Below are 13,638 nucleotides of genomic sequence, written 5' to 3' on the forward strand. Positions count from 1 at the left end.
GCAGCAAGCGAAGTTGAAAAAGACCAAGATGGCTTGGAGCCAGGAGGCAAAATCTGGTTTCAGGTCGGGTCAGAAGTATAGCCGCACTTGGTATTATAAAGTTCAGTGGAGTAATAAACAAAATTGAAGGGCTATTAAACGTAATAAATGAGACCTGTGGACAGCTTTGTGAAAGACCTTTTAGAATCTGTTCTTGGATTCGTGAGGAAGCTGGAAACGATGCCACGAGGCAAGCAGCTAACCGAGGAGGAGTGCATGAAGATAAACGCACACTTCAGAGGCGGCAAAAGCAACCGAGAGATCGGGAGGCTCATCAGGCGCGACGAGAAGGCTATGAGGAACTACTTGAAGCGCGGGAAGGCGTCGTCGGTGACGAAGAGGACAGGAAGAAGGCCGAAAATAGTTGGCCGGGAGGCCAGGCGCGTCATTCGACTGGCAATTGTCCTAAACCTGTCCACCCAAGAGATCGCAGGACTGCTACCATCGAAACCAAGCAAGTCTACGGTACTCCGCGTACTGCGTAGCAACCGCTACGTCACGTACGCGAAGAGAAAACTCACCCCTGCCATCAAGCCGCATCATAAGAAGGCTAGGGTCGCTTTGCGGAGCGTTACGCCGGTAAAAGGGTCTTTTGGAGACGCGTGCTGTTCACGGATGAGAAGAAGTTCAACTTAGATGGCCTGGATGGGTTTAGATTCTACTGGCACGACTTGCGAGCAGAACCCAAACTCATGTCGAAGCGGGTCAACGGTGGCGGAAGCGTCATGATTTGGCCGGGGGTGAGCTGGCATGGCAAAACCGAGCTGCTCTTCCTGAAGGGGAAGCAGAACTCTGTCAAGTACACCGAGACGCTGACCTCCAGCATGCTTCCTTGCCTTCGAGAACTGGGGTCAAAATTGGGCAATTTGACCCCAATTTTCCAGCAGGATAACGCGTCCGTACATGCCTCGAGGCTCACCAAGGGATTCCTAGCCACCCATAACATCGAAACGCTGCCGTTGCCTGCCACGAGCCCCAATCTGAACATCATAGAGAACGTGTGGGGGCTCCTGGCTCGCCGGGTGCACGCCAACGGGCTCCAATTTGACAAGCCTGCCGACTTGATCAGACAGATCACGTTGGAATGGTCTCGCATTGACCCTGCGTATGTTAAGAAGTTAGTGCGAAGCGTCCCGAAGCGTCTGGAAGCGACGCGGCTGTTAAAACGAGCCAAGACAGGTTACTAGAGCCGTTAGCATGTAGAGCTTCCAAGTGCGGCTATACTTCTGACCCGACCTGAAACCAGATTTTGCCTCCTGGCTCCAAGCCATCTTGGTCTTTTTCAACTTCGCTTGCTGCATAAGTTTTCTATTCCTTTACGACGGCCTCGGAGCCGTCAGTTTGCAGGAAGTTCTCAGTTCCCGGCGCAAGAGCTCCGCTTGTCCGGTGCGGCTATAATTTCGGCGCGTACTGTACTCCCATTGGTGCTTATGGATAGAGCGGGAACAGACAGGCATAGGATTTCCCAATCAGATGCATATATGGAAGACCAAATCAGTAAAACTCACAATTCATAATAGCCAAGCGCACAGCAGTTCAGCGCTCATCTCTGCTAACCAGCCTTGTAAACTCAACTCTCTGGTCTATCTATTCCTCTGCTAAGCTACCTTTCCCCACTGCACTAGACGTCCATACGACGTGTCCCGCACAGACCACGGCTAGCCTGCGGCAGGCTGCCTGCCTCGCTAACCCAGGGCAACTAGCTTGCGTCGCCATCGTAGTGACGTGTACGCAGCTTCAACCGCGTCATCGCGCGGAGACGAGACTGGTATGGTATTTTACGAAGGCTGCGATTTCTTACTGCGTAAATTTCGTTGCATTTCAACCAATGATCGTCGAATTCGTCTAGTCGCCGCAAGAAAAAAAAATATGAGCCAATCCGCTGCGTCTTTGGAAACTACCGTGAAAACCTTAAAGGGCGAATTTTGTACCCTTTTAGACCGTCCGGCTTTCTCTATCCCGCATCCGGGAGGATAGTGAACAGCACTCAAGCCTCACGCGAGTACCGTGAAAACCTTAAAGGGCGAATTTTGTGCCCTTTTAGATCGGAGTATCTTGACCTTGTATGGTATACTTTATCCAAGGGCGTCGCGAAAGGGTTAATCCCATTTCTGTTTTTCCTTTCGTCTTCACGAAAATCCACAATAACCGCGAATATTCCGTTCTCCTATCGTCACATTTGGTGTTTCAAGCCCTAAATGCAGTCGCTGGAGCCTCGCTGGTCTCGCAAGGAGCTGCGCACGTTCTACATCCTGCTCAAGGCACACGGGCAGCAGTGGGACAAACTCAAGGAGCGTCTGCCGCAGCGGTCCGAGGCGTCGGTGCGCGCGCTGTTCGAGATGCACCGCGGCTACTTGTCGCTGCCCGAGGCGTCGGTCGAGGGCTTCTGCGCCATCCTGACGGACCAGTACAAGGCGCAGGACGAGCTGCCGCAGGACGCTGGACAGGATGACGTCAAACAGGAGCGTCAGGACGCGGATAACGACAAGCAAAGCCATCAGGACGCAGGGCAGGACGAACCGCCGCGCAGTCGTAAAAAGCGCCGGCTGGAGAAGCTCCTGGCCACGGACCAATTAGTGACGCGGGCGGATCCTGTGACGGAGCAGGCGGAGACTCGGCGCAGGACGACGGGCAGGAAGAGCGCGACCCCCACGAGGTCCAGATCCTGGCTGGACTCGGGCCTGGACCAAGTCACAGGACGCAGGTTCGACCTGCCGTGGTGTCACTGGTTCTATTCGTTCGTGGACGTGGATTTCTTCCGCCATAATGAATTCATCGAGTGTCTGAGTAACATGGGGCTCAGGAAGGTAGGAGCGAGAGAGAGGGAGGGTGAGCGAAAGGAGACTCATGCCTTTTATTGCCTTTTGTGCGTAGATTACGGTGGCGGCGCGTCCGATCTGGTCGTCTGTGAGAGCTTCGATGGGGCACGCGCGACGTCTTAGTCCCTTCTTCTTCGTGCAGGAGAAGGAGAAGCTGGAGGCGTATCGCGCTGTGAAGCGACGATTTGACACTGTGAGCGGTGGCGAGGAACTGGTTGTGTGGATGGTGCTGACGTGACTGTTTATTGATGTGTGGCAGCCATCGGACAAGTCGTGGCCGTATCGTTGCCCCGCGCCACTGCTCCCTGGGGTGTCGGTCATGGGTGAGTGTTTCTTGTTGTTGTCTGAGTGCTTTTTGCTGGTGGAGAGGGCTTACGTGGGTGCTGCGGTGTGGGTTCATTGGCTGGCAGTTTGGGCGGAGTCGGAGCGACGCTTTCGACTGGCTACGGTTGCTGCTTTCCTCCCGAAAAAAGGCGTGTGTCAGGTGTTTTTCTGGGATAGTGTTCCGCGCGTGGCTGCAGTGGCGTGCAGCTTGGACAACGTGATGGTTTTGGACTTCCCGCCGTGGTCTGGGGAGAGTGAAGACCACTTGGCTGAACCAAAGCTAGCAGCAACGACGCTGCTACGACGTGAGCACGCGCCCCGAGGACGCGTTGCTCCGGTTACTGAACGAAGAACAACCTCCTCCTGTCTGGCCGACCGATTCCGCGAAGAGAAGATCCGTGCTGTCCTCGCCGTGAAGAGTCTACTGCATCGGAAAGAAACAATCGTGTCAATTCTGGCAAAGTTGAACGAGCGCGTTGCGGAACAGCAAATTCGTCTGCACGAAGAGACCGCTAAGAAATCCAGCTTGTGGACGACCCCCACGGCATTCTCATCTGCAGCTGTGAAAGACCTCGCGTGGGCCAACTCGCGTGAAAAGGCCCAGTTGCAGAAGCAACACGCTTGGCTGGCTGCGAATCTGGATGCTACAAATTCGTATCTGAAGGCAGCGTTGCTGAGTCTCCAGTCGTTTGCATCGACGGATCCACCTGAGGCAGGTGGAAGCTCTGTGGTGGACTCTGCTTACGCTTCAGCAGGGGACGGCGATTCTCTTATGGCCCCAACCGAGACGTTGAACGAGGACCAGATGCGCTGGGCCATCGATTTCTTGGCTGCAAGTCAGAAGAAAGCAGCAACTGTCGTCAAAGAGTCAGCATTACATGTCGTCAAAGAGGACCAGGCGCTGCCACGTTTGAACGATCCAACCGATGACGTTCGCCTAGGAAGCGTGCTACCGGGCACGATGCAACAGGTCGCTAACTGCGTGACGTTGATGAGCGTTTTGCACCGCCACGTCGCGGCCTCACCAGATGTGCCCCAAGTTGTTACGCAAAAGCTTGTGGAGCGTGTACTCGAGCTGCTGAAGCCCTCCCACGAGGCCAACATGGATCTCTACGCAGAGCTCCGTGTTGCTGTGGAGGCTGCACAAGCTCAGATGGCGCTGCAGGCGACAACGAATGGAGCCGACTAACACTGTACGTATTTTGCCAAATGCATTTCGTTACTTCAACGTCACTTGTGTGATGCTATAGTGCGTGTACTTGTACGATTAACAGACTTCTACATGTAGTTCTACTCCTGAAGCTGCTTTTTTGTCCGAGATCATAGGCGAGCGCAGGGTGGAATCGCGCGGCAGACTCATTAGCGAGCTCCAGCCAGTGCGGCCAGCCGAGTGCTTGTAGCCGTAGCTGAAGTAGAAGATGACGCTAGCCGCCACCCACGCGATACTTGCGTAGATGCCCGTGTAGCTGATCTGCGCAGCCAGATAGAAGTTGGCCAGCACCGAAATCGTCGGGATGAACGGCACGAACGGAGAAGCAAAGCTGTCGGCATCCGGATGGTCCTGAGGGCACTTGAAGTGCATCACGAAACAAGCGACGATCGTGATCACGAGGAAGATAATGCCGAGCACAAGGCACCACACGTGACCCTCGTTCGAATAGCCGATCTGGTAGAAGAAGGCAGCCAACCACGCGGACCCCACCATGAGTCCGATGAGTTTCGGCGCCAGCGTAGGCGACTGACGGCGCATGCGCGTCATGAGCAGCGACGAGTTGGTCATGTTGAAAGACAGCAAGATGCCGAAGCTGACGACATCCCACAGCGTGTCGAAAGGTATCAGGAAGGCCACGACCGTGAACACAACACCCGTGATGAGGGTGTTCTCGAACAGGTTTCCCTTCTCGTCGACTTTGGCGAAGATACGAGGCATCAGGCCATCGCACGACAGCGCGTAGTTCAGACGCGGCTGCGCCAGGAAACTCACCAGTACCACCAGCGGCATGGTGCACGTCTCTCCAGCGCGGACGATCTGCGCCGCCCAGTTTTGCCCCGCGTAGTCGAAGCCAGCGCCAAAGCTCGTAGCCTTGCTGTACGGAACCAATCCGGATAGCGCCAGCGATGCGAAGGAGGACAGGAACATGATACCCAAGACGACGCCGATGACAGCCAACGGCATGATCTTCTTGGGGTTCTTGGCCTCTGCAGCCAGACAGCACACCTCATCAAAGCCGACGTATCCGAAGAAGGCCGACGACGCACCCGTGATAATACCCTGGGCACCGAACGCCATGGCGCCGTCAACACTGTGGCGCTCGGGCATGAACGGCGAAAGGTTGTCTGCGTCGATGTAGGCAAAGCCGGCGACGATGATGAACATGACCACAAGCACCTTGATGGTCGTGAAGACGTTGATGAACCACTTGCTGAAGCGAATGCCCATGAGCAGCACAATCACGCAGAGGACCATCAGCACGGCACCCAGCAGGTTCGTGTAGTCCTCGTTCAGCCACTGGTAGGAGTGGGTGGGGTGTTCCTCTTCGAGCCATTCCTGCACCTTCGTCGCCCAGCTGCGAGCCACACCTGATCCCGACACGCCGTACTCGAGTGAGACCAGCCACGCTGCGACCACCGCGGGGAGCTCGCCAAGAGCGTAGAACGAGTAGGCGTAGGTGCTTCCCGAAGACGGCACTTGAGTCACCATCTCCATGTAGGCGAGAGCGTTGATGCAGCACACGACACCGGCGATGATCCAGCTCACGAACGCAGCCGGACCCGCGGTGCCCGAGATGATCTCGCCAGTCGTGGAGAAGATGCCGCTGCCGACGGACGCACTGATTCCAATGCACAGCAAGTCGAAAAGACCCATTTGGCGGGGTAGCTCCTCGGCCGCTTCCTCGGCCTTGATGACCGCCAGCGGCTTGGTGCGCAGGATGTTCTGCATGAAGGTGGGTTTGCTCTCCATGGGGAATGCTGGGACCTGACGCGAATCGAAGAATGACGAGAAAGTTGGAGACGCTTTGGCTGACGACGCAAGGGCTACACCAGTCGCTAAACCAGCCAACAGACCTGCGTCCGGCTTTGACGAGCCGCTCGTTAGTACACGTCAACCACCACTCGTCTTTACCTTCTGGCTGCGTCTACAGAGAAGACCGTGAACTTCACGGTGAAGGTTGTGAAGGGTGAGACGCTCCAGTTGTCGCGATAGAAGCATGCAGGTAGCCTTCAGAGTCGGGCCAGTCGCGCACAGCTCTCAGGATGAACACGGCGCTTCTTTGGTCAAGAAGAGAAAATGCCTGGCGAGAAACAGGCTGAGGGCGATGGGATGAGCTCGTGGTACATGTAGTCGCGATAACAACGCTGTCTCCGGTGCTTCGAAGCTTCAGCGCTTCATTTACAGCTCGACAGACGGTTGTTCTAGCAGTACTGCTGTTGCCTTGGAGTAGAACTCAAGACGACAGCAAGTTGGCAACGCACCGGAACATGGGGATCAAATGGTGGTAATTTGGCTGGGGGATGCTCAATTGAGACGCGGCAAAATACCATGGGTGACTCACTCACAATGTGTTCGTATTGTACTGAGCTTCGCGCATTTGCGGTGAGTCTTCCCGGGATGTGTCTTCCTCAGCGAATGCCCCTGAAAGCGGGAACTTTCTGGGAGGCTTTGTCTATTTCGACAGCAGAGCTGGTGACTAATCCGCATATTAGCCGCTATGTGTAGACGAACGGCAGACGAAGAGAGGATGCTCGCTCTGCAAGGAACTCCGATCCACTGGAAATACCAAAGCGACCCCAAAGCTCTGAAAGTCGTGCCTGGCATGCATTGAACGAACAAGCAAGGCAAAACCCTTTGATCGCAAATGCAGTCGTCTTCGCGATCCGCGATGAAGCCGCATCTGTGCGTCGCTCATCCGGTTTACGGATTGGAAGAGTTTCGCGCGCTGCGGTACAGGCTGTGTCGCATCCATGAGCCGGATTTCTATCACGCAAGCCTCCACCTGTGCCGCTGCAGTGCAACAGACCGACTTGGTTGGTCATCTTTCGTGAAGCTGTATTACTGTACGCGTGGATGGTCGTCAAATGCATGCCATCGGCAGCTAAAACTCGGCTAGGGCATGCGCTATCTTGTTGTAGCGGCTGCTTTGCTTCTGCTGCACCGCGCTCTCAGCCAGTTGCGCGGCCACGGCCTTCTGGTGCCTACAAACCTTTTTCTGCAGCTCTAGAACCGTCTTCGTGGCTTCTCCCAAGCGCTTGTCCTGCTCCTTGTCAAGATCGACTGCCGTTTGATGAGCTTCGGTATCGGGGCATCCCGACGGTCTTTCGAGGAGCTCATTGCGCTGGCGCAAATTGCCGACGTCTCGTTCCAGCACGTCCACACGCTGCCGCAAAAACGCAAGATCACGCTCATGAACGCGCGAAATTTCGTCAAGAGCCTTGCTCGTCTTTCCACTGTCGCTCTCCACGTCCTGCTTGGCATTCAACACTCTCAAGAGAACCTCCTGTTGCTGCCACCGTTCAAAGTGATGCACCTGCAGCAGCTCTCGCTCTGGAGCGATGTCGCGTCGGAACGCTCGGTCTCGAACGGCCTTCAGATGTCCGTCCTGCAGCTCACAAAGATCAAACGCCGCCAGAAGCTCCGTGAGGTCATGGACGTGTGCGCGCAACACTGCATTTTCTCGTTCCAGTATGTCATCGCAGGCGGATACAGTCCGCACGTAGCTGTGAAAACGTCTCCGCGGTGACGAAGCTTCGTCCATTGCCATGGGGTCTGTTGCTGAGAGCCCGTAGTGATCAATGAACAGATCCAATTGAGTCGAGTTCTTTCTCGGAAAAGTCTATATGGTGAAGTGAATGGACACGACCCAGGTGTATGTGTATATGTATAAGGTCTACTCCTGGAGCTGCTTCTTGTCGACCGAAATCATGGGCGAGCGCAGCGAAGACTCGCGCGGCAGACTCATCAGTGCACTCCAGCCGGTCCTGCCAGCGGAGTGCTTGTAGCCGTAGCCGAAGTAGAAGATTACACTGGCAGCCATCCACCCGAAGCTTGTGTAGATACCCGTGTAGCTCAGCTGAGCGGACAGGTAGAAGTTGGCGAGCACGGCGATGGTGGGGAGGAACGGCACGAACGGCGCCGCGAAGTTCTCGCCGTTTTGTGCCTCCTGCGGACACTTGAAGTACATCACGAAGCACACGGCCACGGTGATCACCAGGAAGAGAATGCTCAACACAAGACACCAAACGTGGCCCTCGTTGGAGTAGCCGATCTGGTACAAGAAGGCCGCCAGACAAGCCGACGCAACCATGGTACAAACGAGTCTGGGCGCCAGTTTAGGCGAGTCCTTGCGCATCCGCACCATCAGCAGCGACGCCATTGACATGTTGAAGGAGAGCAGCATACCGAAGCTCACAATATCCCAGAGCGTGTCGAACGGCACCACGAAGGCCACCACCGTGAAGAAAGCGCCGGAGATCAGCGTGTTCTCGAACAAGTTGCCGTTCTTGTCCACCTTGGAGAAGATGCGCGGCATCAGACCATCACACGACAGCGCGTAGTTCAGCCGCGGCTGGGCAAGGAAGCACACGAGAACCACCACGGGCATCGTGCAGGTCTCACCGGCGCGCACGATCTGCGCCGCCCAGTTCTGGCCCTGGTAGTCAAAGCCAGACCCGAAGCTTTGGGCCTCCAGATACGGGATCATGCCCGAGAGCGCGAGCGATGCAAAGGCGGAGAGGAACATGGTGCCAGTCACGACGCCGATGACAGCAAGCGGCATGATCCTCTTGGGGTCCCTTGCCTCCGCAGCCAGACAGCACACCTCGTCAAAGCCGGCGTATCCGAAGAAGGCCGACGACGCGCCGGAGATGATTCCTTGGGTGCCGAAGGCCATGGTGCCGTCCACGTCCTGTCGAGGCGGGACGAAGGGCGAGAGGTTGCTCGAGTCCGTGAAGCAGAAGCCAACAATGATGATGAACAGCACGATGAACACCTTGATGGTGGTGATGGTGTTGACAAACCACTTGCCGAAGCGCAATCCCACCAGGAGAACCCCCACACAGAGCGCCATCAGCACAGCTCCCAGCAGGTTCGTGTAGTCCTCATTCAGCCACTGGTACGTGTGCTCCGGGTGCTCCTCCACGAGCCACTCCTGCACCTTGGTAGCCCAACTACGGGCCACACCGGAGCCAGAGATACCGTACTCGAGTGTGAGCAGCCACGCGGCCACCACGGCCGGCAGCTCGCCGAGTGCATGGAACGAGTAGGCGTACGTACTGCCCGAGGACGGGATACGCGTCACCAGCTCCATGAAGGCGAGCGCGTTGAGGCAACACACGACACCGGCGATGATCCAGCTGAGGAACGCCGCAGGACCCGCCGTGCTGGAGATGATCTCGCCCGCAGTGGAGAAGATGCCGCTGCCCACGGTGCTTCCGATACCTATGCACAGCAAGTCGAAGAGTGACAAGTGGCGAGGTAGCTGCTCCGCCGACTCCTCGGCGTGGATGACATTGAGCGGCTTGCGGCGCAGGATGTTCTCCATGAACGTGGGCTCGCGCTCCATCTTGGCTTGATGTGGTGGCGGCTCGACTTGGCTTGGGAAGTGCCTCGGTTGAGAGCACAGAGTGTCCCCACGGCGGCTTCGACGAAGAATTGCAGAATGACTCGAGCCGAGCTGAAACTGCGTGGGCCTCGACGGACGAGTGGAGGCTGGCCTTTCTTGGGCGGCAGTGCATGCGCTGTGACGGAGCGAGCGCCCTAGCCGCCCGTCGTTTCTTTACAAGAGACTCGGTTCAAGTGCTGGGCAACATTTTCTCCTGGCGCTGGGGAGGCGACCGAGACGATCACCTGACTCAAAGGCACTTTTGCGAACGACTGGATGCGCTGCATTTCCGGTGCAATGGACGATTAGAGCGATTGGGAAACGTCAAAAGGTGTATAAGTCTGAAACGTTTTGTCAAAAGCGGGTTACTTGAGTCAATAGGTGTACCTATGTTGAGCTTGTCGGTAGTGACAGTATGTGATGAGGTGGTAACTTGCGCCACAACGTGTAGGAATCCAAGTTTGATGGTGCCACTATGTAAATGATATGAACTGCTCTTTCGGTGTTGGGCGAGATCCTTCCTGTTATCCTATGCCAAACCCATGTAATTTCAGGCCTCCGCAACGAATGTTCTGAGTGAGAGACATCATTCGCTTCATGTGGGGGCTCGTAGCTCGCCTTCGCTTTATACTTGCTCATCGGCATACCTAGCTCTCAATGCGAGCCTCTCAACACACTACCGCGATAAGCTCGCGCAGAGTCGCAAACAGGAGCTCGCCGATACCGGCACCGAGAGTTGATGCATGTATTGATGCACCCGACTTTGGTGGGTCAGGCGACGTGCAAGCGGCTCCGAGTATGCCGGCACGCGAATCTGATCTAGGTCTATGACGTATCGGTATTAATAGTATGGCGAACACCTGCCTACCACCAAAATCTGTGCCAGTACAGTACAGATTTGGACGGAAAGATGTGACGCGCAATGTTTTTTTTTTTGTATCGTGAAAGGTGTGGACACAAAAGAATGTAAATTTGTAGCCAACCTTGACACTTAACCAATCAGAACTCGAAGATTTTAATCTTAAAAATGTGTCGTGCACTGAAGATGACTTATCTCAAGGCAACAAAACCCAAATAAAGCAAAGCACGTTCATTTATTGTATGATACGAGTGTGGCCAGAGTCCCAGGTGTCTATCGTTCCTACTGCAGTGTGCCTTCCACCCGACGCCCGATCCCGGTGGTCCTCGTCCTCAAGATACTCCATGAACTTGTCCGTGCACTCGTCCTCGCTCGTGCCGCCGTAGACGCTGTGCTTGTCACCTGCCAGTGCCAAGACCCGAGCGCATCAAGTGCACCACAATGTTGTTGCAGTCTGCGACCATCCAGCCATCGTCCACCGAGTAGTCGAAGTCAGCCACAACCTGCCTTTCCTTCATGAACTTGGTCAACAGGTCGTTTCACACGGCGTTTTCCGGTCAGGGTACGATATACCCCCGACAATGAAGCGGTTGGCGGTGCACATGTGGACGGCTCAAGGCACTCGTGAGATTTACAGTGGGTTGGGTGCCACGATTTCCCGGATCACTCCGTACATGGGACTGAGCTATGGCATCTACTCGACGTTGAATGAGGTGTCGGTGGAATCGCGCAAGAAGCAGGAGCAAGACGAGCCGGACGCGTGGATGTCCCTATCGACGGCTCGTTCGTGTGTGGGGAGTGGCGCCGTTGCTGGATTGCTGTCCAAGCTGGTGGTGTGTCCGTTGGGTACAGCCAAGAAGCGCATGCAGATGCACCATGTGCCGCGTTGCCAACCCTTTGATGTACTCTCGGTGTACTCTTCGAGCTGGAGTTGCTTCTTCGACGTACTTAGTTATGAAGGCGCGGGTTTTACAAAGGCACAGTTCCCAGTCTAGTGAAGTCCGTGGACACAGCTAGCTGCGCCTTCGCAACCTAGAGTTCACGCTCGAAGTGCTACGGCGTCTATCGATGTGCGAAGAGTTGAAGACCCTCAACAAAGAGTACGCCAATGTGCGACGAGTATTTATCCTGGAGATTAAGAGGCGTTGAAGCCCCCCAGAGATGACCTATCGAGTTTCTCCTTTCTATCTTACTTGTCTAGATACTGAGAGATCGACCCCTGCTGCAGGTCAACTTCTACATGGAAAGCGGGGCCCAGAGCACTAGCACGGCCTTCGCAGAGCCGCGCCAATCAGCGGCCAGTTGCAGCAACGTCAGCAAACCGACGGACATGGCTGCAGCCTTTGAGATGCAAACAACCAAAACGCCGATTTGGTCAAGGAACCAGTACCAGGAGTGGAAATTGCAGTCCCTCCTGAATGACTTCAGCAAAATGGCGGTGATAAGGCAGCAGCGAAAGATGCTGGAGCCAAGGATAAAGAGACCAAGGCCCGAGTAATGGTATGTGGTGGCTGGACTCTCCAGGGCGTTGGGGGAGCAACCGCACACAACAAGGAAAAGGTGGCCAAGACGACGCGTTTGAGGTGGGCACATTGCAGAAAAGGAGAAGCTTGATGAACGCCAAGGCCCAATCGAAGGCGAAGAAGAGCAGCGAGGACGAGGGCGGTGAGATGGAGACGTGGTGGAAGGACTCGAAGTACAGAGGCACCGATTACATGGACGTGCTCGCGAAAGATGAGGTTAAACCTGTCGACGGTGCCTCCAAGACACCGCAGACTCCACAAGTTGCACAGCACACCTGGGCGGCTTCGATGACGCTGAGGAAGTAAGTTAATACACACTCTAGCTGTCCGCTGATCCGTTGAGGCCTTGTAGGACAGGAATTCGAGCGCCAGCGACTCGAAGTGCGAGAATGGGCAAAGTGAGTCTTGCGTATGGCCTGCAAAAACACCTCCTCGTTCTCGGAGCGTGGCTTGATGAGAGACTCGTGCGAGGCCTTGTCCTCGCACACATCGAAGGCCAGCATCGTGCCGTACTGGGGAATCTGTGAGCCCACATCAATCTGCAACGCCTTCAGCAACGCCGCCATTGAGTTGTTGTGCGCCGAGAAGGAGAGCCTGGCTGGCTGCTTGTTGTCCACCACGGCCTTGACGAATCCCTACACCTCCTTCACGCCGTCCTTGAGCGCGCCGTAGCAAAAGTCCTGGCGATGGTACAGTCGCTGCCACAGCCCACCTGGCTCGGTCTCCTTGAACACTTGCAGCGGGTACATGTGCGCCAGCGTGGCACGCGCACGTGTGCACGTATAACTACGAAACCTTCTACTGCTCGAAGAAGCCTCGAAGCAGACACAGCACCGACTCAGTGGTGCGCGGGACACTGCTGAACAGCACGTAGACGTTGTCCGCCTAGACGTCGTCTCCACGAGCGGTCTGTATGACTCTCTCTTGAGACATGACGGTCTGCTCCAGCAACTCGAACTGCTCGGTATGTGGAGGCCCACAAGTCCTTCTCCTGCTGCGTGGCCTGCACCTTCGTCCCGATGGGCCTGAGCACGGCCGTGCGGTGTGGAACATGTGCTACGTCGCGACTAGTCGAAGAGGTAGCCATTACACATACCTGTTGCAGCCACTGTAGTCGAAGCTGTAGCCATTACGGTGGGACCTGTATTACGGTGGGACCTGTAATGGCTACAGCTTCGACTAGCTGCAACAGGTATGTGCCAGCAGCAGCACGGCTCGGCGAAGCGGAGTCTGTTGCTCTTCTTATTCTTTGGGCTTGAAGAGCTCGCTTCCACCGCTCGCGACTGTCAGCAGCAGCTGATCCTATCGTCGCGGAGCGCTGGAGCCCACGCAGAGCCCTTGCGAGGTTTGCTGCTGGCCGTGTGGGGCCACAACAACGAGTGTGTTAGGATCGCTTTCGGCCCAGTAGTGCGTGGCTTCTAGAACATGCCATTCTTAGCGCCAGAACCACACAAAACGAGAGATGTCGCATTCTT

At 55.8% G+C, this 13,638-nt stretch overlaps 6 protein-coding genes across 6 annotated transcripts; 3 read left to right on the forward strand and 3 right to left on the reverse strand.

Moving 5' to 3' along the window:
* Window positions 1–2,237: 2,237 nt before the first annotated feature.
* On the forward strand, window positions 2,238–4,371 carry KRP23_8190 (Protein ALWAYS EARLY 3; the record flags this gene model as incomplete). Its single annotated transcript, XM_067893599.1, has 4 exons — window positions 2,238–2,846; window positions 2,914–3,051; window positions 3,118–3,181; window positions 3,269–4,371. The coding sequence occupies 4 exons, from the start codon at window positions 2,238–2,240 to the stop codon at window positions 4,369–4,371; spliced, it is 1,914 nt and encodes a 637-aa protein (XP_067743113.1).
* A 78-nt stretch (window positions 4,372–4,449) lies between these two features.
* On the reverse strand, window positions 4,450–6,144 carry KRP23_8191 (Methylthioribose transporter; the record flags this gene model as incomplete). Its single annotated transcript, XM_067893600.1, has 1 exon — window positions 4,450–6,144. One exon carries the CDS (start codon window positions 6,142–6,144, stop codon window positions 4,450–4,452), a length of 1,695 nt encoding a protein of 564 aa, XP_067743114.1.
* Window positions 6,145–7,276: 1,132 nt separating this feature from the next.
* KRP23_8192 (uncharacterized protein) lies at window positions 7,277–7,942 on the reverse strand (the record flags this gene model as incomplete). The annotated part of the gene is made up of 1 exon (XM_067893601.1): window positions 7,277–7,942. One exon carries the CDS (start codon window positions 7,940–7,942, stop codon window positions 7,277–7,279), a length of 666 nt encoding a protein of 221 aa, XP_067743115.1.
* A 126-nt stretch (window positions 7,943–8,068) lies between these two features.
* Window positions 8,069–9,742, reverse strand: KRP23_8193 (Cationic amino acid transporter 2; the record flags this gene model as incomplete). Its single annotated transcript, XM_067893602.1, has 1 exon — window positions 8,069–9,742. The coding sequence occupies one exon, from the start codon at window positions 9,740–9,742 to the stop codon at window positions 8,069–8,071; it is 1,674 nt and encodes a 557-aa protein (XP_067743116.1).
* Window positions 9,743–11,221: 1,479 nt separating this feature from the next.
* On the forward strand, window positions 11,222–11,635 carry KRP23_8194 (Mitochondrial thiamine pyrophosphate carrier 1; the record flags this gene model as incomplete). Its single annotated transcript, XM_067893603.1, has 1 exon — window positions 11,222–11,635. The coding sequence occupies one exon, from the start codon at window positions 11,222–11,224 to the stop codon at window positions 11,633–11,635; it is 414 nt and encodes a 137-aa protein (XP_067743117.1).
* Window positions 11,636–12,142: 507 nt separating this feature from the next.
* KRP23_8195 (uncharacterized protein) lies at window positions 12,143–12,469 on the forward strand (the record flags this gene model as incomplete). The annotated part of the gene is made up of 1 exon (XM_067893604.1): window positions 12,143–12,469. The coding sequence occupies one exon, from the start codon at window positions 12,143–12,145 to the stop codon at window positions 12,467–12,469; it is 327 nt and encodes a 108-aa protein (XP_067743118.1).
* Window positions 12,470–13,638: the final 1,169 nt, after the last annotated feature.

Source organism: Phytophthora ramorum (genome assembly GCF_020800215.1).
Source record: "Phytophthora ramorum isolate Pr-102 chromosome Unknown Phyram_PR-102_s0007, whole genome shotgun sequence".
In the NCBI taxonomy this organism is placed as follows: domain Eukaryota; phylum Oomycota; class Peronosporomycetes; order Peronosporales; family Peronosporaceae; genus Phytophthora; species Phytophthora ramorum.